We start from the raw sequence: 24,475 nt of genomic DNA, 5'->3' as shown, positions 1-24,475 counted from the left end.
ACGGAAGTTGACCCGAGGTCTCGAGCTAACAGTCATACTAGAGTTGGCCTGTAATAACTACTAGCTTATCATATGCCTGGATTATCTCGTTTCACCATGTGTATCCATCCTCATTCAAACATACTTTTATGAACAATCTCGAAATCATAGACACCATGAATATAAACCGAAGATATCGCGGAACAACGCTTTCACTCCCAAATCAAGAACACATAGCTATAGGTAACAAGAATCCAGCCCATGCTCAGGTACCCAGTCCTACACGTCCCCATACCTATACCCATCGATATTCAAGCTCCTGATCATATAATATCAACCCATCAACCCCCTCAATCACTCACTCATAGCCCAAACCCAACCCCGAACAACCCAACATCTATGACCCAACTCTAACCTCCCCACTCCCACTCGTCAACCCCACCCTAACCCGACTTCCCTCCTCCCTCTCCGGACCCTTCCTAGCGACCAACTCCCTGTTGAACCCCGGCCACTTCTCCCCACTCTTGATAATCCTGACATCCTCCCCGCCCACGGCTAGCTTGCCGCTGAGCGACGTCATGCCAATCTCGCCCTCCCAGGAAGTAGGCAGGTAGAGGTGGAAGTCGCCCGACGTAGAAGTGTGTTGGTGGTGGAGGTTTCGGAGGGGTTGTTGAGTTGCTACAGCAGAAGTAAAGGAAGATGAGGACATGGATGAAGAGGAGAAATAGAGCGGGTCAAAGATGGTGATTGTTGTAGAGCCAGAAACAGACGAGGTTGAGACTTCTACCGGGTGCTGGTTGTCGGAGGAAGAAGAAGATTGAAGAAGGACCGGGAGAAGTCCCAAATTCAAAGTCCCACTCGTGCTCTTGACCGTCGCAGAAGAGGAAAATACTGCTAGGCCGTGGACGTTACCGCTCGTGGTGTGCACGTCGAGAATGTAATCCCTCTTGAGCGGTGGTTTGCCCGTGTTGACGCCATGCTCGCGGAAGTCAACGTCGCCCGAGTTGGAATGGATGGAGAGCTCTGCCGCTGTAGACTGTGGCGCGGACTGCTGGTCCCAGGTGTCGTGGGGTTCAATGCCGACTTTGATGTCCCCCGATGTGGATTTCAATGCCAGAGAATCAAAGAGCGGCCAGACGCCGTAGATCTCCCCCGATGTGGTGCCTGCTTCGCACTTGCGCGGGTGGAAGGCGTACGAGTCCGGAGAGGTGTCTCGCGGGACCTCCTTGTTTCTGCTGCTTCTGTAAGTGACATCCTTGCCCCCAGAGGAGGCAGAGATGATGTTCCCAGCCACAGCGTCGAACTTGGCAAGGGTCTCGATGGTCAGGGACAAGTTATCGAGCAGCTGTACCCCCAAATGGATGGTGGCGATCTGGAGGTAATTGAGCTCCGCGTCCTCGGGCACCCAGACGGTGGCCTTCACGGTGGCACATAACCTGAGGTTGCGCTCACCCGTGTTTATTCCGTCAGGGGTCTTAATGGTGAGGGCCTGGTCGTTGGGATTCCAGTGCGTTTCGATGGGGATGCGGTCGTCGTTGACGATAATTTCCACAACGATGGAAGGGTTGGGGGTGTTCTGGTTCTTTGAAGAGCGACGAACGATGACTTCGCCTTGGATTTGGACGTAGGTGTCATAGTGGTGCGAGTCACCGTCGTCGTCGAGACGCTCTTGGTTGATGGTCAGGTGCTTGCTGGAGGAGAAGGAGACGTCGTAGGTCTCGGTTGGACGAGCGATGGTGCGGCCGCGGCAGCGGTAGCGCGAGAGCCAGCCGGACTCGTTGTCGATATCGGGGTATTGCATGACGGGCGGTCTGGATGGTGAAGAGCGTCCTTGTCCGCCGCCGCCATGGCCGGGGTGAAAAGGAGATGAGGGGTTGTTGTTGTGGTCGGACTGGGGAAATAGGTCAGTAACGAACCAGAGTAATACAAATATGCGAGATATATGCACGTGTGAACGTCATCCAATGTGGTACAGCATCCCCCGCATTTCTTTAACATCGAAAAACATGACGCAGGTCAACTTACATTGGACGAAGGGGTAACAATGCCCAAAAGGAGAACCGCAACAATCAACACCAGGAGAGTCTTCCTGACGGTCTCTCGGGAGGGCAGACGATTCCTAACTCGCTCAGTCCATGTAGGTTTCACATTATCTGGCCCACCACCGGGGTTGCCCATGCTTTCTGGGCCACGGTTCAGCAAACCAGTAGACTCATCCGGACGACCCATGCTGTCGGTCGAGGAGGATGGGGTTGTTGCCTGAGGAAAGGTTTGATAGGTTGTTGAGGATGCTATGTGAGAATTCAAGGGGCTTGTAGGCGACGCCGATGTTGGTGAAGGAGTATAGGCGGGAGGGGCCTCAAGGGGGAATGGTGATGAGCCTTGACTGGATATTGATTGATGGTGTTGATGATGGTAGGCCGCGTAAGGTGAACCGGACGTTGAGGGTAAATATGGGGATGATGATGAGCCGACTTGTGATGGGAAGTGGGGGTAGTACGCGGCCTGGTGTTGTGGCGGATGGGTCGATGGCGTGGCATATGTCGAACTGGAAGCGGGAAGAGATGGATAGCCGCCATCTATCCGAGACGACCGATGCGCTGTGTCTCCTTCATCTGCGTTGTGAACGTCTTCGCCGCGTCCCGAAAAGCGAGCCGCCTCTCTCGCCTTGCTATCACCAGTCATTGACGGGTCGAGAGACGGGTCCTCGTCCAATGGAGGAGGAGAAAATGGAGAGTTGAACGAAGATCCTGACGTGTTATCGATGAAGTTATCGACAGGTAGAAATGCATTTTGGATTTGTCTTTGGTCGTGTTGATGATCAGGAGCTTCCTCGATGTCATCGTCGTTGCCCAGGCCCGGGTACGAATAAAGATTGTCCGAATAAGGGTGTGACATGATGGCTGAAAACTCTTCGCGTCCTCGAAACCCGACTCCCTGTCGGTTCTAACCTTCAAACAATCCCGACGCTGACTTTGCTTTGCCGCTTCACGTAGAGCGAACAACAACAACAACAACAACAACAACAACAACAACAACAACAACAACAACAACACAAAGATGGGTAAAGGCTGTTCTCGGTAGACGCTCCGTCAATATCACGGACCACGGGCGGCGTTAAGTTGGAATTACGACGCCATGTAATCGGTCAAGCCATATAGAAAACACTGAATCCGTGAGGAAACAAAGAAGAACGCGCGTTCGGCAGTGTTTAGTTGTGAGTTGTACAGGAAAGAGTTCGTCTAAACAGTGAAGATTACGAATCCAAGAAAGGGCAGAAGGACGTCGAGGTGAAGACGAGGTTGTATCGCTGCGCCAAAGAGATATAGCCTTTTCATCCTCAGTCGTAAGCTGCATGCAACTCCAATCAACTCTATTGGAACGGCTCGGATTTAAAGAAACAATATGCCAGCTTTGACATGGATTGACAAAGGAAAGAGGTTCCATTGGTGATAAGGGGGAGATATCAAGAACTCTGCACCAAGTTTATGACTCCAACGAGAGCTGACGAGTTCTGAAGGCGATTCTTTTCGGCTTCCCACCGAATCTCAAATGTCCTCGATCTGTTTGGTAAATTCCAAGCTGTTTGGTTGAACACCATTGGCCTATCGTTGCTGCGTGTAAAACGAGCTTCCTAAACGGGACGGAAAAGCCCCAGTGGGCTGACGATAAACAATAGTGTGGTGCCGAATAAGCGCGGGGTAAAACTCACAGATTCCTTATGATGGTGTCAAGGAGTGCTTTCTCTCTCAAGACCACCCCCAGTCACTTGGTCGGCTTTTAAGGCTGGAAGCTGCAAGCAATCCATCTGGTGAGCGAATGGAATGTCCATGGCGAGCTGGTGCAAGCCGCTGATAACGTCAAAATGTCTGTCAGTGACACAGTTGGTGACTATCTGGGCCGTAGTGAAGTACCATGGCTAAGTAGGCATGGAATGGCAATGGCTTCGTCACCCCCAACTCAACCTTAGCTGAATGAGCTCTCCTCGCTGAATTACCTACACATGTTAACTCATTGTGTACAAACAATCAAGCGACGACATACGACCGTCAAAGATGAGCCGTATATAGATAATCTACATGATGTCGACTTTTGTTCCCATGCTGCTACAGCATCTGGACCATCAGACCCGTTCCTCCACTTCTTCTTCTTCTTTTTTTTTGTCCCTGCCTCCGTCTTATCCTATTCCATCCCATTTCGTTCCTATCCAATCCTGCAACCCTTCCACACCATCGCCAACGCTATGCTTTGCTTTGAATATGTTTTTAGGGTTCGCCTTCGTTTCACTTGAAATGACATTAACCCCTTTGAGTCTAATGGTATCTTCGTCCTCTTATGCCAAACGCCAGGGCTATATGTTGGTAAGGTAGCCAACCTCTCAACGACAAAAAAAATAAAAATCAACCAGTTGCTAGGTGTAACGCTTCTTCTTCCCCCGCATCTTGTGGCGCCATCCATCTTATCTAGGACATCTATGACTTTGTCCAACCTCTTCGTATTTCCGCCTCTCCGTCTCCCCGTCCTGGAAAGCAGCGCTCTCAGGCTGAGCAGCCGCCACACTGCGTGTACCCATCTTCGTGAGTATGGTCATATCCCGGCCGGGTATGACCTCTGCTAAGCTCCAGTAAATGCCATTCAGGAGCCAGGTTGTAGATCCACAAGCGTGAAAGGAGCGAGCTGTGGCTTGGGATGTAAGCCAAAACATATTTGTGTCAAGGTTGCGAGTCCCCCATTAGCGCCTGTTGGGAGCATTACTGAGCAGCTGCCACACTGCCATGATTGGCATCGCGGTTGAGAGATGGTGACCGCTCAAAGGTGTTCAACAACAGGGTGCCAACCCTGCCCCCAGAATGTCCAATTAGTGCAATTCGAGAATCGTCTTCATGTTCTCATAGCAGACCCAGGTAATACTAAGAGCCGGTGCTACTTTGAGCAGATTAGGGGTCAAGCCCTTGTAAAGACCACGAATGCCCTCGTTACGGACTGTTTTCGTTGCCACATCCACAAAACCGGTGTATGTAGGTGGATGCATCGCTGTTCCCTGGGTCTGGAGCCTTGTTCGAAGGACGTTGAGCGGATACACCACTGTGGCACCTAATGCTCCCGATGATGCTCCGAGAACGCCCAAAGCAACGTTTCCTGGCGCCGCATCGTCTTCGTGCACGCCGTAGTACTTAGCTTTGGCGCGCTTGTACGACTTTTTGAGAAACTCGAAAGTGCCGATGTCGATGGCACTATAAGGGAACATGCCGATGAGGCCGAGGCCGAGACCTCGATATGCTGCACGGAGACCGCCGTCCGCCCACATATTCTTGGCTGTACGAATGAGGAGGGCATGACCCTTGGGGCCTCCTTCGACGGTCTCGCACTGCAACCGGAACTTGAGAGTATCGATGGGATAAACGCAAAACTGGGCCGTCATACCGCCCATGCCGCCAGCGACGAATTTGGACACAGTACTGATTTGTGACGGATCGTTGTGGCCCTCGTAGGCCGCAAGAAACCGTTTTGAGGCTTCATAAGAGCCGAACTAGCCAATCATTAGCACTGAACATTTAAGAAGCTTCGCAATGGGCCGGGTGAGGCTATTTACCCGGATGGCAGATTCTGGCATGATCTTGACGACGTTCAGCCCGTTTCCTATGAGTTTGTTAGTCCCGAATGGGGCACCTCGTGGTTCATAGACATTCGGTATCAACTCACCTGCAAAGAAGGTCTTGATTCCACCGGCCCGCCATAGCGTCCTGATGGCGTCGTAAATGGGGCCACCTGCATTACGCAGAGCGCTGAGAGGCTGGCCACTTTTGACAGCCTCGACTGTGGTGGTGGACTTTGGTTTCGTGTTGACGAGGAGGAAGACTTTGAGACGGTCGAGTGGCGCAGTAGCAGTGCGCGACACTCCACCTGAGACGGCACCGGCGAGGAAGTAACCTGCGTCGGGTAGTAATCCTGTCAGTCCGCTTTTCACGACCTCCTCATCCTTTAGACTGGTATCGGATTCTTGGCGGAGGTCGTGTTGCCCCTCGCCCTCCATCTCTTTGATAACTTGGCCATGGGCCGCCCTGTCTGCTGACACTTGCTCAGGGGTGGCGGTACCGACGGGTGCCAGTTTGGACGGTGCCATGTTTGCCCCAGCACCAGGCTCGGCGGTGCCGTCGGGATAGTGAGATGAGGGTGAGGAGAGTGGTGATTTTGAGTCTGGTGCGGGCGACTGAGAAGTAGGAGTAGTAGTAGCGCCCGGGCTGGCAATCTTCAAAAGAGAACCAAAAAGAGCGTTGAGAAGGAAGCCAGTCGTACCTAGACCCTCAAGTGTCTCTTCGCTGACGAGGGAGTCGCCCTCTGCATTGACAGTCACTATGGAGGAGTAAAACGACAGGGCGGCTTCAAGTGCAGAAGCGTGGTGGCCGTGTTCGTGGCCGTGTTCGTGGTTGTGCGTGGTGGGCATAAACAGGAGAAAGTCCCTTTTATCATCAGAGGGAGAGTTCAAGTCAGCCAGCAGGTTCTCAAGGTTCTCTCGTCTCTCGTGTGACCGAAGCAAACACTCGCTCAACCTCCTTCCTGGTTCTCATTCACTCGATTTCCCAAGACCTGGCAATGCGCTTTAGGGGCAGACCACACTGCAGCAGCCTTTTTAGCACGCGCGCAAAGACAAAATGACTTTGACTCGGCCGCTAGCTGGCATTACAGGGTTAGATTGGGCGAGTGGAACTGGTGAAAAGTTGGCGATTCCCGGTCTTCCCCAGCTTTGAGTGGGTCGGTTTGTTTACTTAGGTTGTGGTCCACTTTCTTTTTCTTCTTTTCGTCTCTCGAGTCTCTCTTTTCAAAGAAATTGTGTGACTTACCGCCACTCGTCGAAGCTGATGTAGCCATCGTGGTCCATGTCGACCTCGTCGAAGAAGCCCGACAGCCTCTTGTTGGATACGGTCAAGCCGGCCTTTTGGAAAGCGCTGCGCAGCTCGTTCTTATCGAGCCGGCCATCCTTGTCGCGATCGATGGAACGGAAGAGCAGCCACAGTTGGCGCTCGGCGGTCTCGACGAAGTTGCGGAACTCTTCGTATTGGATCTTGCCGTCGCCGCTGGTGTCCACGACCTTGATGATATCCTTGAGCATGTGGTCGGCATTTTGCATGGCTACGAGAAAGACGGGCGCTTGGGTGTCAGTAGAAATGGCAATTCGTGAACATGCGCATGACGAATCGCATTGGCGTTGGCAGGTATTCGCTCACGGTGATCGATCCTTCTCAACCCCTTTTGCAGCCCCTTGAAGTCGAGCTCTCCGTGGCGCTGGGGATCCAGCTTCGTCCACAATTCCTCGACGCGCTTGTCCCGCTGGTTCTGCGATTCGTCCATGCCGGCTTGGAGCTCTGCGAGCACATGGGAAACCTTCATTCCCGCTGTCGGGTTCTCATCATCCAACGCGGCATGCGCAGATGGTCGGCGTTGCTGTTCGGATATTTGCGCACGGCGGGGGAGGGGTCGGCGCGGAGAGGGAGCCAGACGACGGGGAGACGGGGAGCGTTCAATGCAAGTTCGGAGCACGACAAGAATGAATGGTCGTCGATACGGTAAAGTTCAGGTAAGGTACGGCGCAGTGCAATGCAAGTGAAGTGCAGTGCAGTGTAAAGGTTAGGTAGGTTATCTTTCAGTCCTTTCCGTCCCTATGGTATTATGTATGTGCTATGTGCAGTGCTGGCTCGCAGCTGAGGGTAGAGTGGTTCAGTAGTGTGGTACACAATACACAGGACCTACCATAGGCTCGGAAGGCCGATAAGTCACTGCAAGGTCGGGACCTCGAGTGGTCAGGAATGGCAGAAATGAGACCGCCCGTCTAAACTAGCGGATCTAGAACCGTTTGCTGTAAGCGATTGGGTATGACGTAGGACAGGGGCTAGAGCAATAGGTAGAGGTAGGTAACTTGGATTTGAGAAATAAGATGAAAGAGAGATCAAAATACGTTACGAAGCGACTACTTGTATGAGCGGGACCTTCAAGGGGAAAATTAAAGTTACTTTCATGAAAAGAGATTGAGCCAAGCCACTCACGAATGGGATGGGATGAGTGGGTGGTGTATCGCTGTCCATCCATCCATTCTCCTCAAATCGTGCCTTTTGCACATTGCACCTGGCACATTCTGCCCAATTTTTCAACCAAGTCCTTCGGTCCCTTTCTAAGACTCGAGACTTTGTTGACATGTAGCAAACAATGAAAGGGAAGTCGGGTGGTGCGGGTGGCCGAAGTGGTGAACGTGACATTCACGAAAAAAGCGGATCTGTATCGGAAGTGGTTTCAGTGGCCCCGTCCGGTGTGAGCGTGACACCGATTGTTAGTTATCTTGGCCTTTGTGTTGGGCCGGGGTAACACAACATCGACAACACTGAATTCAAACTCGAGAAAACCCAATTCATCTTGGCCTAATCACCTGAAACAGATTCAAGGGTCGAGTTCTACACTTCGTTATGCATGTACCTTCAATTGTCCGGCATCTGGCAGCTTCTTGACTCCACCCAGGTGCAATTCACTTTCTGCAAACAACAAGGCTTCAGTATCGGAGCAGGGTCATTTCTTTCGCCGTCTCCCTGATTCGCCAGCCCTGTCGAAGCATGTGGGCCTCCCAGGTCTTTAAAGTTTAAACCTCGGGTCGGGCAACTCTGTAGCGTACATAGTACATGTAGCGTAGTGTACCTAGGTACCTCTACACTAGGGTACGGTAGTTTGTCGTTCGCCTGCCTTATCAGCTTATCTTGGGCCCCGGGGTTTTCATCCCATCGCAAGCCATCACGTAATGTTTCTTTCCCGTTCAACATCAACCAACATCAAGTCGGAGTAGTGAGCTGAAGGCTTTCCGAGGTCTTGGATAGCGGCGCGTCGCAACAGGGTTAGGATCTTAACTCCACCGATCGTCAAATCGCGCGACCTAGAACATCTCCTACAGGCCAAGCGGACGACCATGTCTGCAGCGCCTTAGGAAGGACACAGCTAGACACCAGACAGCGATTCGAGGCACAGAGACACACACGGTTACCATGGCGGCCAATTACTGGGAATCCACTCAGCGCAAACACTGGCTGTTTACCAAAGATGAACTTGCCGCTATGCGCGCAAAGCTAGAGGCTGAAGATCCCAACCTGGTGGCCTCGTTTCCTCTCCCGCAACTGCGCCATCTGAACATCTACTTCAACCAACGTTCGTCGTATCTCTCCATGTCCCCTACCCCGTCCACCCGTCCGTCTGTCCGATGAACAGAGTCGCCAACATACTTCGGTTCTACTCTAGAAATCAACCGGCTCGGCAAGCGCATGGGGCTACGACAGCAAGCCTTGGCCACCGCCCAAGTCTACATCAAGCGCTTCTACACCAAAGTTGAGATCCGGCGCACCAATCCACACCACGTTCTCGTGACCGCCCTATATCTGGCCTGCAAGATGGAGGAATGTCCCCAGCACATTCGGCTTATGGCCAACGAGGCCCGCGGCTTTTGGCCTACCGACTTCCAATCCCAGACAGAAGTGGCAAGGATAGGAGAATGCGAGTTCTACCTTATCTCGGAAATGAGCTCACATCTCATTGTCCATTCACCCTATCGTACCCTTACCAGCTTACAAGGGGAGCTTGGGCTGGCGCAAGAGGACGTCAACCTTGCCTGGTCCGTCATCAACGACCATTATATGACCGATCTGCCGCTGCTCCACCCACCACATGTGATAGCCTTGACAGCCATTCTCTTGGCTCTGGTGCTGCGTCAGGATCCCAGCGGTCGTCTCCCTGGAACAGCCGCGTCGGCTTCGGGACTGGTAGCCGCTTCGGCAGCGTTGGCGCAGGCACAGGCGCAAGCACAGGCACGCGCTGCGATGATGGCGGGGGGTGGCCAGACTGTGCCAGGTCTCGCCCCCCAGTCTTCTTCTGGCTTGCAAGCCATGCTTCCACCCCAGTCACCAGCCGGAGAAGGCCCAGCCGAAGGGAACAAGAACCCACGTATGGCAAAGGTTCACCGATTTGCTGCATGGCTGTCTGACAGTAATATTGATATTGAGGCCATGGTGGACTGCACGCAGGAGTTGATCTCCTTCTATGAATGCCATGAGCAGTACAATGACAAGAACACTCGGGAGCAGATCAATAGGTTTGTCAAAGCTCGCGGGCTGGACAAGTAAAGTATTGGTTTCGAGATCATGGATCGAATATCTCTTATTTGATGAATGCCTGGTGAGTGGCTAGACAACGGCCATGCGACCAAACGGAAAACGCTTCTTACTATCAGACTTGGACTGGTATGACCCCTAATCCCGTGTTGTGTTTTTTTCTCTTCTGTGGGGGGTACTGTCAATGATAGGATCATGGGCTCTCAAGCTGATAGGCGTACGCATCACTTCAAGGGCAATAGTGACATTTTAATCATAAACATACAAGTAATGTCGATCAAAGCTTTACGTACAAACAAGCGGACGAGCTAGTGTAATGGCCCAAAGAAGGTTGTCCTTCACCATAGAAATGACCAAACAAACTCTTACCTCGCCCTGGCTTTTCCATCAAAAATCACCTCTCAACCGCAGCCGATTGCGTCAACGGCAGCCCCTTCTCCTTCGTTATGCTCTCCAATGTAGGCAAAGGCGCCCCCTCGCCATTAAGTCCCCAAGCCGTCGGGCCCTGGTCGAACGCCGTCGTCCTCCTCATATCCCTCCTACCTCTATGCTTACCTACACCCTTAAACTCACCAGCGCGATGCAATACAGCTCTATTATCCCAAATCACCAAATCACCCGGCTGCTCCCACCTCACCCTCGCCACAAACCTCTTCTTAGCCACATGCTCATTCAAAAACTCTATTATCTCCTCCGACCCCGACGCCGTCTCTCCCTCCCCATCCTCCAACCGCCACAAATAAGCACCCACACATAAATTCATCCTCCCACTCTCTACATGCTTTTGCACAACCTTATGCCTCGCCATAGGACCCTCCTCCAGATTCAGGTCTCCAAAATACTCAGGCGCCCCCAGCTTCCGACTATGAGCAGCATTATACACCCCCGTCCAATCCTTTGTCAGCAACTCCCTCTTTTTTTCGGCAGCCAGCGCCTCCCACGCAGTCCTACTATCCGCAAACTCCGTGTTTCCTTCTATTTCCCCCGTCTCCGGGCCCCGAGAAGGCAGTTCCACGGCTCTTAGCAACGAATAACTCGACCGCCGCGGGTTATATGCTAGGTCCGAGTGCCATAACGAGTTGGCACGGAGGAGCATGGCTCGTGGAGACGAAGAAGGGTCCAGGATCGCGCGGCCGTCGTCGGACAGGTTGCTGGCGTCGAAGAGCTCGAGGTGGGGGTAGTAGCGGGGGACGCGGCCGGGTGGGAGGAAGCGGGAGATGTCGTCAAGTGGACCGGAGGCGAAGAGGCGGGAGAACGAGACGTGCGTGCTGTCGGTTAGGGGCGTGGCGCGGAGGACGATGAAGCCGTACTAAAGTTGGGGTGGTATCAGAAATTAGGGCTTTGTGGGGTCTCTGGGGACGAAGGGGGGGTAAGGGGAAGGGGGAAAGGGGGAAAGGGGAAAGGGGAAAGGGGAAGAGTGCAGTACTGGCCTTGTGCACGGTATCTTTGAGCTCTTGAAGTTGTTCATCGCTGATGACGCCGTTGTCTCCCCACTGGATACCGGGGACCTCTGCTCCGAACGTTGGGTGGATTTCTTTGATGGTGATGGTTTTGGGTGATCCGTCTTTTGGGATGCGTTGTGGGCTAGTGGTCGACATGATTGAGTGATTGTCGGGGATATTTCAGTAGTATTCTTGTGGTTATGATTAGTGCGTGATCAGTGTGGTTATGGTTCGTTGTTTTGGCCTTCTTTGCCTCAACGTTGTCTTGTTATAACTGTTTCCATGGCTCTGAGATTTGTGAGGCTAGAAGTATGGGAGTACCGAAATATCAGTACCACCTCGGGCGTACCTTATCGTGCTTTCCACTGATAGGTAATGTGAGGGGGTGACAGATGACACATGCATCATGCGTGGGATCACTTGACAGAATGGGCAAAGGTGCTATCGCGGATGTATTATTGCAGTGTTATGAAGCTACCTACGAGAAGGTAATGTTCCACTTCGATTCCTGGACGATCTGAGCTCCTCTACGTCCGAAATCCTTTGAGTGGACAAACCCTAATGATGCCCGTCTGTGAATGACGAAGCCCTCTTGATTAACATGGTAAGAGCGTGGTAAGTAGCTTCGTGCTTTCCTCCTCCAACTCAAAAGCTTAGTTTCTCGAGAGGCCATCTTCTGCTGGCAGGGCAAGCACAACCTATCCTACTTCCTCCATCAATTCTCCCGTTGTCACCAACCACTCTGTCATGAACATCTCGTCAAATCTCCTTCCCTTCTTTCTTTCGCTCACCCCTCTTATCTGACGCCGGATGGCCGGACCTTTATAAAAGTCCAACCACATCATCACCCTCCCCATCCTAAGAAGGTTCCCAGCCCATCTCCTCTACTCATCAACCGGCTCAGCTTTCACCACCCCCACAAGCGGCATCCCCGCCTCGTCCTGGGTCTGCGCCTTATGCCACGGCAACAGCTCCTCGGGCCGCGGCTTCTCATGAAATGCATGTCTAGCTTTGATCTTCATGGTCGGCACATTCTCGCCAATCACCCACTTCCAATCCGCCAACATCTTGAACATCTCGAACGACACCGTGCACCGTGGCTCTATAACCTCCTGCCAGTCGGGGGGCAATGGGCCCCTCCTCTTCGCGCCGAAGAGATGAAACATGCAATGAGCAACTAACAGCCTTCTCATCTGTGAATCCGGCGCATGCTTGGTATTCTCGAAGATGTATTGCACGTCGTGCAAGTCGGGCACGCGCACCTCTTCGGTCTCAGCGGCGTAGTAGTGGTAAAGAACATCGATACAGGCGTTACGCAGACCCGGGAGCTGGACGGTTTGGCCGAGGATGTATAGGCCGAGGTAGTCGCGCACGGTGACTTGGTTGAGTTGGGGAGGGGGGAATTTGAAGACCTTTTGGCCACCTGAGGTGGCGAAAGCTGTGCCGTAGAGCCAGCGGATTAAGAGGGCGAAAAGCTTCGGTTCGGCGGCGGGGAGGTGGACTTCCTCGATCGGTTCTCCGGGTGCCGCGTTTGCGGCGGCGGTGCTTTGGTTGTGATTATCACCGGAGGAGGAAGAGGAGCCTTCAACGAGCTCGGGCTCGGGGTTGAAGAGACGCTTGAAGTACGGGGAGTTATAACTGAGGAGCTGTTCGTGAACATTCCATTTGCGGCGCTCGGCACCGACGGAGACGACGACGATGCGACCGGTGAGCCAGTTGGTTCTGTAGGAGATTGGTCAGTATTTGCTCCTTGTCTTGTTAATAGTGAGGGGAAATACTAACCCATCAGGAGGCAAATTAGGCAAACTCGGGTTAGCCATCGGGGGTCCGTTCCGCGAGGTGATGCTCGTCACGGAAGCCACACTTCCGGCTCTCTCTCCTCTCTCCGGAGCCACTTGTCCCCTCTGCCGAGCAGCTCCCGTCATGGTCACAGCACCGGGAGTACGAGGTTGGTCGAAGAAATTTGGAGCTTGAGAAAAGGGGGCTTGGGGCATAGGAGATGCCCCACGGCTGAACGGTGAAAAAGGGCTTTCACCGCCACGATTACCAGCAACACCACCACTACCCGGTCCCTCTCTAACGTCAAAAGAAGCAGGACGCGTCGGGGTCTGAGGGGGTGAAGCGCCCGAGACCGGGGCATGCGGACCAACGTCCACGCCAGAGCCAGACGGGCCAAAGACGGAGTCAGACGAACCAAAGACAGAGCCAGACATGCTTCCTGGTGTTGTGATGCCAGAGAATAGTCGACGAGTGGTAGGTCTCTCTAAGTCTACCTCTGCACGTCTCTTGTTGCTGTTGTTACCGTGGTTGTTGTTGTTGTTGTTGCTGCCGTCATCTCTGTCATTGCGGCCAAAGGCACCGCCGCCGCCATTGTTACCTCTGTTCATGTCGTCAGAGGCAATCGAGGCCAAATTCTCAAGAAGTTCTAGGCTCTCTTCTCTGATCGCGATCTCGTTATCGTCTTGTTGCTGCCGGTGCCCCTGCTGTTGCTGAGGCTGCTGCTGATGTTGTTGAGACTTCTGCGCCTGTTGAGCCTGTTGATGCTCCTGTTGTACCTGTTGCTCTAAAATACTAGCAGCAGTATGCGCCTCGTTCGACGGAGAGGACAAAACGTGAGACGGAGGGGGCGGGGTGTCTAGGTCAAGCACTTCGCGGTTCTTGGCGTTGGCAGTGAATGACTTTGAGAGCGGGTGGATACCGACCTGGCTCTGCGTTTGCCGCTTGTGTTGCTGCTGGTTCTGCCTAGTTTCCTGGAGATACATAAGTCTCCGCCGTTGCTGCTCCTTGAAGTTCTTTTCGTGGTTACTGGCTGACGGAGTGGTGGCGGAAGACAAAGCAGTGGCAGTGGCAGTGGCAGTAATGAATGAGGAGGACACTGGCGAAGAAGAGGAACCTGATGGCTCAGTGTCACGTTGAATGGGGATAATCTCAGGTTGGGGTGGCTCGTTGGTGCTGGAGGTACTGGTACCTCCTGCGGCCCTTCCGAATGTTGCTCTCCGGCGGGATTCGAGGCGGTTGAGGTCAAAGGTGTGTGCACCACGCCTGGAGAGGGGAATCTCGTCGTCGCTGGAGGGCGGCATGGTAGTGATGGTAGTGATGGTAGTGATGGTAGTGATGGTAGTGATGGTAGTGATGGTAGTGATGGTAGTGATGGTAGTGATGGTAGTGATGGTAGTGATGGTAGTGATGGTAGTGATGGGTGGTCAAGTTAATAGTGAATGAGCCAAGGCATCGTTGGCTGCGTTTGGGTGTATTATAAAGGACGAGTGGCGGAAGGCTCACCAAATCAAGAAAGTACGAGAAGAAATAATTTATTGCAGTCTCGCAGCGAGTCGATATTTATCCACGCCGCAGGAAGGAATCGTGAAAGAAATAGAAAGTGGGAGGAGTCTTGAAGCCAGCGAACCTTTATACACACCCCATCCCATCCCAAGAACGTTGAGGTGCGTGAGGATGTCGAAAGTAATTGCTATCTCGAACCTTTGGCTTTCATCTCATATCTTCAACATCATCCCAGGTCAAAATATCACCATGAGCATCGTCACTCGGTCAAGATTGGTCACCACTACAGCGATTGTAAACAGAGGCGTTTGAACGTATCACCAAGATGGAAAATATTCATCTCTTTGACCCTCTTAGCGTTACTCGTTTTGGTGCTTTAGGTTTATCAAATTTATGGATCCAGATATGATCGAGTGAATGACACCTGCGTTAACCTCGTAAACTTCCCATGTCCACTTACCGACTCAAAAACCAACATGACGCCCTGATACCCAATAAAAGATTACCAGTTTTATCGACAACTCATTCGTTGGTAAAGTGAAAAAGGAATAAAGTCGCAGTGTCCAAGGCGATAGAACAGAACAAAAAAACGGATCTCCGGCTGGACTTCAAATTTCCCTCCGACGGGAAAAAAAACTACTTGATTAATTCTCACCAAGTTTCGCTCAAGTTCAAACAATTTTCAGTCATCTCGCCTCGTATCAGTAACAGTATCAGTATCAGTATCGCAATCATCTGCAACTACACTAGGTATAACCCGCTCGAAGCATCTGTCTACTAAATCATAGGATTAGTACAAGCATAGATACAAGCTCTTTCCAGAAACATGGACACACTGCCCGATTTTACTGGAGGATGTAAAATTATTAGTGGCCAAGGATAGGACCCCGTGCTCTGGAAAAAATCAAGGTCCGAAGTTTGCGTTGTATGAGTCTTGAGGGGTTATCTTGCAATATCGAGGCGGTTGATTTTTCATGGAGTGACAGGGGGCACAAAGAAGTGTCAAGGTATATTTGCGGCTGTCTTTGTAAATACACGGTGTTGTCGACGTGAACCTTGCGAGCGGAAGTCAAACACACGTACACGACACTCAAAGGCAACACAACCAAGTCACAAAAGGCAGTCGAAAGAGCAAGATATGAGTGAAGGAGGCGGTTGTATTTATTTCGATCGCTCGCCGTATAACTCGCAAATCTTTTCTTCAGGAATATAGATCCCGAATATTCATTCACACGCAAGCTTTTTGAGTCGAGCGGTCGACAAGAGTCACACGTAAGATGATGACTCGACCGGGACAAAGCAGCCAGTTCGGAGCTAATCGCCCACATCCCAGCAAGTAGCAGACAGAAACACACAACCCTTTCCAGTGTAACTCCTCATAACATGGATATGGAAGACACACACTAGCAAAGCTTAAGCGACGCCCGCTCCCAAAAAAACAGAGGATATCCCCGAAATGATGATGCTTTGTGCCAAAAACAAAACCGAGCCAGCCTTCCCCATGAATAGTAGAGACGAGAGAAAAGAGACACGCTGATATCTTTCCACACACCGAGCCAGATCCGAGAGATGCAAAGTTTCCCCGTTGGAAGAAATAAATCCCAAAATCAACAAGAAGAAAGAAAAGCAAAGGCGGGGCTAAGCCGTAGCACAGCGCCTACCATCCCTTCATGATACAGGCGGAAAGAAAATCCGGAACATAGGAGAACCAAAAAAAAAAAAAAAAAAACAACACAGAAAATCCCCGAAATACTTTCAGACCAACTCCTCATTCCCGTACACCCCGGAAATTCCAGCTTTCAAGTTGAGATTCCGCGCGACACCAAAACGACAAAAGAGGTCTTTGCCTGCCTGCCTGCCTGCTCCCAAAAAAGATTTGCCCATGTAGCCCCCAAAAATTCGAGAACACCCAAGGTTGCAAAAGCCTCCCGCCCACATAGCGCAACCTGCTAAAAACCCATCGAAAGTCGCTCTATATGTCGATATCTTTTTCTTTGATGAATTCGTGGACCCGTTGAACCGTTATGACTTTTTATCATGTGACTGAAGTCGCCGCTTCTTAGTGACGATGACGAAACACCAAAACCCCGTGTGTATGGTATCGAAAAAATAAACGAGAAAATAAGACAAAAGTCGCCGAGGCGAGGAAAAAGCCGAGAACTCCGTCGTAAGACGCCGATGCAAGTTGTTGTGTGTGAAGTGATTAGTAGTTCGGTGGATGCACGACCACCTTTGTAACACCCGTTTCGTGGAAAAAAAATCAAAGCAGCCCCATCTTTCGAAGCCATAGACACCACCACGCTTTTTTGGGTATTCGAAAACAAACAAGAGGTACCGATGAATCTTCGTTTTTTTGCGCCGTCCGAAAATGTCAAGAACTTTCGCTTCAGGAAGGGAAAGGAGCTTATGTCGATTAAAGGATGTTTGTACAGGTTGGGTATCGGAAAAAAGGTTGCCGAAAAGGTCGAAGATCCAGTAGGAAATTGGTTTGTCGCCCCCTGCCTGCCGGGAAAATGAGAAGATCATCGTAGTGCCTGCCTGCTTAAAGATTGTTGAGAAAACGTCGGTGGTACCCGCCAAGATGAGCATCTGCAGTGAGCATGCGAAATGAGGCAGTACGTGTACAGTCCATATTGCAACGGCGACGACGGTCTAGGTCGGCCTAGTCTCGTCTGCGTCACGAAGCGAGACATCAGTCGCCTACCAACGTGGCCGAGCGCCCATAAGGGACTGCGGCTGCTGCATCCGAGCGGGCGATACCGAGGGAGGTGGGCTGGTCATGGTGATACCAGTAGCAGGGTTGATAATGGGGATGGCATTACGGCCGCGGGTGGCAGAGGGCTGGTGAAGCTTGAGGGTCGCCTGTTGACTTTGGTAGACCGGAGGAAGATAGGGAGAGTTGAGCGAGAAGCCTGGGGCGATGGTGGTGGGCTGCTGCGTAGGAGAGCTTTGCGGCGAGTTGCTTGCCAAGGAGGAGCGCTCAGAGGAAGCGCTGTGGATGGAGACCAACTTTAGGAGGGAAGGCGGGTTAGTGCCAGCGACTTGGAGAGGGAGCAGGCCAATGGTCCAGTTCGTCTAGTGAACTACTCACATCATCATCGGTCAAAAGGCCGGGGCAAAACTCCATGTCGTCCTCGAGGTCAAAAGAGCGGCCAGCTTCGTACTTTGTGCGGTACGAGGTCACGGACACAGACTCGGACAAGTCCTTCATACTCCGGACACCACGGAACTGCTTATGCGTATTTTGGGAAACAGATAGCCTAGGAGCTCTCCTGTTACGCCCACCATGGTGAGCGTGGGATACTGCAGGAGCAGCGGCGGCTGTAGGCTGCTGGTGGGCGTAGGAGTGATAGTACGAAGACATTATGAGTGGCGGTCAGGGAGTGCGATGTTGAAGACGAGCAAAATCGGTCCAGGAAGAGCCAAATCCAAGTGCGGGATCGGAGAATGGGTGATGATGGCTGTGGTTGTGCGTGTGTGCGTTGTGTGGTTTTGATTTGGCCAAGCCGGGAGTTGTGCGGTATTAAACCCAGGTATTGTGAGACAGCAACAATGGAACCAAAACCAAGGCTGTTGCAGTGGAGCGATCAAAGACTGTCGAGGGAATGTTCGAAACTTAAAGTGGGCGCAGGCAAAAAGTCGGGCAAAAGTCGAGGAAAGGGTGCAGAGAAGATGTTGTCGTTTTTTGTGTGGTTGTTGGGTGTGGTCGCTTGCAAATGTGCAGAAGATCGAGGGTGAGGGTTGGACGTGGTTTGACGGGGACGAGGCGGGTGAAGAAGTAGGGAAGAGGCGAAGGGAGGAGGGACGAAATGGAAGAGCAATCGGAACAGGCGACGTGCGCTGGACACCAGCGCTGTGCGAGTGGGTCCCCCAGGGGGCCCCAAATGGATCTGTCCAATTCGCCCACTTCGTCCCACCATAATCCGGCCCACTCTGGCTGCCGCTGCCAGCTGTGAGTGGCCCGACAGATGGGGTTTCTCGACGGGGTCGCCAATGGGATGATGGGGTGCCAATGTGGGGGGCACACTGGGCTGGAACTGGGACGCTACTAGCGCACCGGGGTCTCAGGCATTGGACGGAACCAGTCTGGATGACAGGCAATGGCCTGGGCTCCTCTCGCCAGAGGCGCCGCCCGGTCGACGAATGGGAACGGCGTGAATGGCACAGATGGTTGAAATGGCTGATGAAAACCGCACAGGCCATGCCTCTTGTGACCCTGTTCCATCTCCGCTCGCAGAACGGGGTGGCGAGACACTAGCATGCAGAAAAGCGGGTCTTTGTTGCGTACCATTGGGCGCCATATTGCGAGTCCGCTTTCGGCTTGGTCACACTGTCCTGCTGGTGTGCAATTTCGATTTTGGATGGCGTTGCCTTGTGTGCGCCAAGAACTCCCAAGGTTCACACTCAACCCCACCTGAGTAGCCACACCCAGTGCCGCAAACTGTCCTGTCCTCAATTGCAGTGAACTCACTTGAACCACCCACTGCGACACAGCAGCCTGCCCTGCCAACCTGCCTGCTACTCACGACTCTCACAAAAACGTCCCTCAAACAGAACTAAATCGCCAAAATGTTCGTCATAACCTATCAGAATACCTATGACGAGAATGGTTCGCCCGAATCGCGTTTCTTCTTGTCCATCTCATTGTCTGGTTCGATAGTCCGTCCGTCATCGTTCAGAACTTCACGACTATGTGCCAGCAAAACCCCTGGACTGGCTGATACCATGAGTAACTCTACCTACGACAATTGACGAACAATTGACGAAGCCGAGATTGACCCTGTCGGCCTGCGACTAGTATCTCGTGGTTAGTGCTAAGGTGACCACGTCCTGGATGCTGCACCTCGCTTTTCTTCCTATCCGCAACACCCGAAAAATTTTCCGGTCACGGTATTCAACAGTTACAGGTTTTCCTATCCTGTCTTCACAACGTGGCCCGGATCAACGTCCTGGGTTGGGAAGGGGAAAATGGGTTACGAGTTGATCTTGACTCGTCCCCTCGTCTCTTGTCTCCTCTCCCCTTTCAGTTCGCTTTGTGGTTGCGGGCCCGAGGAGCCCCGTGTTGTCCCAGCTGGAGCCGTAGGAGCCGCTAGGTCGGGTCATCGACGATGGCCCGAGGGCTTCCATTGGGGAACTGGCAGCAGGGCAAGACGCCGCTGTGCCTCAAAACCCTAGCGTCTCTGTCCTGGCTCCATTGGCAAGGGAGACGTAGCCGATCGATTCCGTTTGAGGCTAAGTACTTCGCGTGCCCAAATTTACTTGTGTTGAGATGATCACACTGTGAGCCACAGCTGACTGTCTTTGTTTCCAGATGCTCTACGACCTGCCAAAGAATGGATGCCGGATTCCTACCCCATAATGCACAACGGTTTGTTTGGGCAAATCGATCTGGTGAGGGTATCGTGGGCGGCTGTCTGCATACTCCTATGGCCTCTCAAAAACAACCAGAAGCGTAGAACCTGACACCCCTCCCGACCTTAATGGCTTTGGCCTCTCGTTTCCAGTGCCTTTCCGTATAGTTATTACACAGTGCCGCTTCGACAGCGTGTTGCAGACGGCGGTTGAGGGGTGCGTGGATGCATAATTTCTTATGGACGAGGGCAGTGTGGCCTGCGCTATCACCTTTTGGCAGATTAGGCCGCCCCAGCCCTGTGGCGAGGTCACCCCGTCAGCGCGCTTTGACTGGTTGTGACAGCTCAGATTGGATTGGGTTGGATACCACCCACGCAAACTCCCAAGGCCTACGGAAAGTGTTGGAGTCCCCCTCTCGCCCCTCCACTGTCAGTTCTGACAGACGTCTTCTTGTCTGTATGTAATTCATGGCCGTTTGTCATTGCGACTCTACAGTGTCTCGGAATACGCAAGTGATAGAGGCGTTGGCTTGGTTTAACTCCAGACGTCCAGTCTTGTTCGCCTATCCCCTGAATTGGGGCCGGCTCAGCCCGTCTTGTCGAGCTCCAATCACTGTAAGCTTCTTGCGTTGGATGTATCAGAGTACCTACGTACCTTACTGACACTCTCGTATCCCACTTCACGGACGAGACGGCTAGAAACATGATGGAAGGCGCGTCTAGATTGTAGTTGACTTGAGAGCGCTGCGATAGTGACACTCGGAAAGGTTGTGATCCCGCTAATCCCGTTGACGAGATACTGTGTCGCAACTGGGAATAACTACCCCTATATGACGGCTCAGATGGTTGAAAACCCGCCCGGACCCTTCCATCATCATCAGCGAACCTGAGCGGCGTTCGAGGTGCAGAGACAGAAGGGACCACAACCGAGACTCTGTCTGGGACTCTGGGGGAGACAGGGGGGGGGGGGGGGGGGTTGGGGCCACAGCTTGCCACTGATTGGCGAAGATGACGCTGGTGTCTTCACCACCCGTTCCAACGAGACACCCGAAAGCAACCCCCCAAGCTTCCAGAAATTCAGTGACAGACAATCGTGCCCTTCTAGTCTCACCTGCATATGCCGTAGCTTTATGTAGGAACCTAGGTATGGGGCTTGTTCTTGTTGTCCCTTCGTTGCTTGCCAGACTTTTCCTCTGGTTAAGTCGTTTATCTGCCGTAGACTGTGTTGTATTGTCCTCATCGGCGACCTGCACGCGGACTGCATCTCTGAAATCACAACAGGAGGCGCCCCGGTTGAACTTGTGCTTCTTGTGTTCCGTGCCGCAGAAGGTTGCACAGGGCAGGACGGGAAGAAAGGCAACCATAGGACAGCTCTCCAAACTAACCAACCTGCACGCCACCAGTGGTTGAACGGATGAACGACGAAAGTAAAGTGGAATTCATCGTGGTGTGCTCGGAGATTCACAATGAACGGGGTTCCCCACAAGGGTTCAAGAGGCCCGACAGGACTGCAGAGATGCGAACCAGCGACAAGTTACACACAAATCTAACGACAAGAAAGAGGTCATCCCCAAACTAACGGTTAATTCGCCGCTTGAATCATGGCGAGCAATTGCCGGAATTGGGGTTTATTCACGTTGTGTTGATATCAACCAGTGCATAAGCCCATTCCCCGCCAGACCGTCCCATCATGACGTTCGGGGCTAGGGTGGGGCGTGGACGGGTGACGAAAGGGGCAAACTCCCGTCATCCCGTCGTTCCTTTTTTTTCCTTTGTGACGACAATCTACACTAGATTCTATCATTGTTGTTGATTTGCATCGCTCTTCCTCTGGTCGTCATGAAAGTGATGGACAGGGACTCGACAATCCCGTCTGTCAAATACGCCGAGCTATACACTACTATGTACATAACCTTCCTATATGATCCAGAGGAAGAATGGGGATCGTCAGCTTTTACTGTAAATTGAAGATCCGGAACAAATCAGCGACATGTCGAAATCACAGACCATTTCGCTGAAAGTGCCATCACACGCTATCACTCGGCTCAACTCGTTCATCTCGGTGACGGTACCTTTTTTTCTCGAGACGGGAAGAGGGGGGGGGGGGGAGGGGGAGGGGGCACTTAGGTCGGACATGCTGGTACATACTGTAGATGCCGATGGACCCTGTTGTTCCCCTTGAAACCCGAGTGGGGGACGATTCTTGTTGTCGATGAAGGTCATTTCGGTGCATCCCAATTCACCGTCGCAAACGTTTATCTTATCGCCGTCGTGCCGTCAAGCAGGGAATGAGAAATGAGAACCAAACAATCACGGGCCCGGACATTGCAGCGAAGCGATCTCACCTACAGTACGTACCTCATTCAAACCCACCTTGTTAAAGTGCTTGCATACACGACAGTAACGACGACGCATCGGTTCGTTCGATTCGAGCATTTACCACTTCCAGGCCGACGCAGATCATAAGATTCATACATACACTATGTCGCATATCGAATTAATGGGTATGGTTGCACACTCATTTGAAGGCTGATTGATGCATCCTTGAGACCTGTGCAGCAGTATCGTCCTCGGTGGCAGCGGAAGCCAAGGCAAAGACATTCTATGAAAGCACACGTCCAGAACGCGTGAAACGAAAACGAGGAGGGTGTCACGGTGTTGCCGCTGCAGCTTGTCCTCCTAGCGGGCATCTCTTGGTGTGCTCAGGTCCCAGAATGCACCCCCCACCGTTCCGTCCACGACACCATCACTTCTTGCCTGCAGTGCAGTGAGTGGTCTCAACAACTCAAGTTCCCTCCCAAATCCCCACACTGTGTGATTCTTCTGGCTCGGCAGCCATTTCAGTTCATCGCATCTCCAAGTTTACATTTCTTACCATTGTTCACATATTTTCAAGCTTGGGCCATCCATCCGCCATCGGGTTTTTCAAATAACCGTGATATCAAATCTCGCTGTACAAATTGTGTGGAGATGGACCCCAGCTTTGGGAGATACCCGACCTACTATGTAGTACTGCGTACAACTCAATCTGAAGTGGCCAGCGACAGTGACAAACCCAATGTCATAGAAGCACTGTGTGCGTGTGCGTAGTACATACACAGTACACTAGTAAATCCCCCCCATCCCATCCATCCCCAGTTTGGAAAGGCTTCATGTATACCCTATTTCTGATAATCGGGCTGTTTTGGCACTGCCTACTTCACCGCTACTCTTTTTTTGTTCCTCGCTCTTTCTTGTTACGTGCTAGGGACGGGAAGTGGAAGCGAAGGTTCTCCCATTGGAGATTGGCGTCGGTCGCTTGAGCTTTGATATGAGGCGACGACCGACGAGACGACATAGCATGAATGTTATGAATGGAAATCGGATGCTTGCCGAACAGACGGCATTCGCTCGAGGGAAATCAAAGAATAGCGATACTCGATGGCCGATGCTGCTTGTCGGTTACGTCGTAGGTAGCGTCAAAGCGTTTAAAGCGATCTCGACGACCGACATCAGTCCAAAACCCCAATGCACCACCCCTTGCTTCTTCCGTCCTTACATGTACCCAAGTAGGTATCCCCGGCGGCGGCGAGCGGCGGGAGGGACGGGAGTGGACGAAATCTGGGGAAACCGACTCGACATGTTCTGACGAAACGCCCGGGCCTTGCGTTCGATTTGATATCTTTCCTAATACCCAACCATAAAAAAAGGTTCAGGCTAACACCTACATATTGGGCTTGTCCGGTTTGTCCAGTCTAAAGTCGCCAACGACTCAAACGGTCACGTTGACACGGGGACACATGACTTAACTGCCGACTCCCGACTCCCGACTACAACTCAGTGCCGCCGGCCCGGGTTTACACACATTGCATGCAAGCCATGCTGAAGCCCAGACAATCATGAGACAGACAGAGAAGCTGCCACGAAGTCGTCAAGGTTCTTCAACTCCAACTCCAACTTCAACAACGACAACAGCAGCAATCACCCAGCCAAGCAAAACCTGACAACGAAAGGAAGACTAGTTCCAGACTTCATACACCTCCACGAATCTGCGCCGCTCCCCTTGAGCCTCTGGATATCCCCGAATGGTCGACCAGATAGATAACAGATGATGAGCTGAGACAACTCGGGTATCAGACCGTCTTCATGTATGCTCTATGTCAGGCCATATGCGTTGTCAAGATATTATTAGACGAGGTTGCTGCTAGATAGATAGGCACCGCACACTACGTAGGAGTTTATCTTCCCAATCCTTTGTCTGTCCCGGCCGGCTTAGTTGTCTCACTGAGACATAAAGACTTTG

At 52.3% G+C, this 24,475-nt stretch overlaps 10 protein-coding genes across 10 annotated transcripts; 1 reads left to right on the top strand and 9 right to left on the bottom strand.

Moving 5' to 3' along the window:
* Positions 1-21: 21 nt before the first annotated feature.
* On the bottom strand, positions 22-2,877 carry NEUTE1DRAFT_83561 (uncharacterized protein; the record flags this gene model as incomplete). Its single annotated transcript, XM_009853682.1, has 2 exons — positions 22-1,870; positions 2,005-2,877. 2 exons carry the CDS (start codon positions 2,875-2,877, stop codon positions 377-379), a joined length of 2,367 nt encoding a protein of 788 aa, XP_009851984.1.
* Positions 2,878-4,012: 1,135 nt separating this feature from the next.
* On the bottom strand, positions 4,013-4,714 carry NEUTE1DRAFT_117305 (uncharacterized protein; the record flags this gene model as incomplete). Its single annotated transcript, XM_009853681.1, has 1 exon — positions 4,013-4,714. The coding sequence occupies one exon, from the start codon at positions 4,435-4,437 to the stop codon at positions 4,183-4,185; it is 255 nt and encodes an 84-aa protein (XP_009851983.1).
* On the bottom strand, positions 4,698-7,432 carry NEUTE1DRAFT_83558 (uncharacterized protein; the record flags this gene model as incomplete). The annotated part of the gene is made up of 5 exons (XM_009853680.1): positions 4,698-5,509; positions 5,573-5,619; positions 5,683-6,440; positions 6,822-7,128; positions 7,206-7,432. 5 exons carry the CDS (start codon positions 7,366-7,368, stop codon positions 4,838-4,840), a joined length of 1,947 nt encoding a protein of 648 aa, XP_009851982.1.
* A 1,570-nt stretch (positions 7,433-9,002) lies between these two features.
* On the top strand, positions 9,003-10,130 carry NEUTE1DRAFT_83556 (uncharacterized protein; the record flags this gene model as incomplete). The annotated part of the gene is made up of 2 exons (XM_009853679.1): positions 9,003-9,162; positions 9,223-10,130. 2 exons carry the CDS (start codon positions 9,003-9,005, stop codon positions 10,128-10,130), a joined length of 1,068 nt encoding a protein of 355 aa, XP_009851981.1.
* Positions 10,131-10,599: 469 nt separating this feature from the next.
* On the bottom strand, positions 10,600-11,665 carry NEUTE1DRAFT_15555 (uncharacterized protein; the record flags this gene model as incomplete). Its single annotated transcript, XM_009853230.1, has 2 exons — positions 10,600-11,427; positions 11,558-11,665. Coding segments are annotated over 2 exons (936 nt in total), but the record flags the coding sequence as incomplete, so codon positions are not given.
* A 779-nt stretch (positions 11,666-12,444) lies between these two features.
* Positions 12,445-14,640, bottom strand: NEUTE1DRAFT_43733 (uncharacterized protein; the record flags this gene model as incomplete). The annotated part of the gene is made up of 2 exons (XM_009853248.1): positions 12,445-13,282; positions 13,343-14,640. 2 exons carry the CDS (start codon positions 14,638-14,640, stop codon positions 12,445-12,447), a joined length of 2,136 nt encoding a protein of 711 aa, XP_009851550.1.
* Positions 14,641-17,164: 2,524 nt separating this feature from the next.
* Positions 17,165-18,464, bottom strand: NEUTE1DRAFT_122926 (uncharacterized protein; the record flags this gene model as incomplete). The annotated part of the gene is made up of 2 exons (XM_009853678.1): positions 17,165-17,851; positions 17,934-18,464. 2 exons carry the CDS (start codon positions 18,204-18,206, stop codon positions 17,543-17,545), a joined length of 582 nt encoding a protein of 193 aa, XP_009851980.1.
* A 426-nt stretch (positions 18,465-18,890) lies between these two features.
* NEUTE1DRAFT_45453 (uncharacterized protein) lies at positions 18,891-19,402 on the bottom strand (the record flags this gene model as incomplete). The annotated part of the gene is made up of 2 exons (XM_009853341.1): positions 18,891-19,096; positions 19,369-19,402. Coding segments are annotated over 2 exons (240 nt in total), but the record flags the coding sequence as incomplete, so codon positions are not given.
* Positions 19,403-20,623: 1,221 nt separating this feature from the next.
* On the bottom strand, positions 20,624-21,457 carry NEUTE1DRAFT_101650 (uncharacterized protein; the record flags this gene model as incomplete). The annotated part of the gene is made up of 3 exons (XM_009853677.1): positions 20,624-20,648; positions 20,849-21,139; positions 21,180-21,457. 3 exons carry the CDS (start codon positions 21,455-21,457, stop codon positions 20,624-20,626), a joined length of 594 nt encoding a protein of 197 aa, XP_009851979.1.
* A 385-nt stretch (positions 21,458-21,842) lies between these two features.
* On the bottom strand, positions 21,843-22,416 carry NEUTE1DRAFT_83548 (uncharacterized protein; the record flags this gene model as incomplete). The annotated part of the gene is made up of 2 exons (XM_009853676.1): positions 21,843-22,083; positions 22,342-22,416. 2 exons carry the CDS (start codon positions 22,414-22,416, stop codon positions 21,994-21,996), a joined length of 165 nt encoding a protein of 54 aa, XP_009851978.1.
* Positions 22,417-24,475: the final 2,059 nt, after the last annotated feature.

This window comes from Neurospora tetrasperma, assembly GCF_000213175.1.
Source record: "Neurospora tetrasperma FGSC 2508 unplaced genomic scaffold NEUTE1scaffold_4, whole genome shotgun sequence".
Taxonomy (NCBI): Eukaryota; Fungi; Ascomycota; class Sordariomycetes; order Sordariales; family Sordariaceae; genus Neurospora; species Neurospora tetrasperma.
The sequence above is the reverse complement of the archived record's forward strand: the minus strand, read 5'-3'. Positions and strand labels throughout refer to the sequence as shown.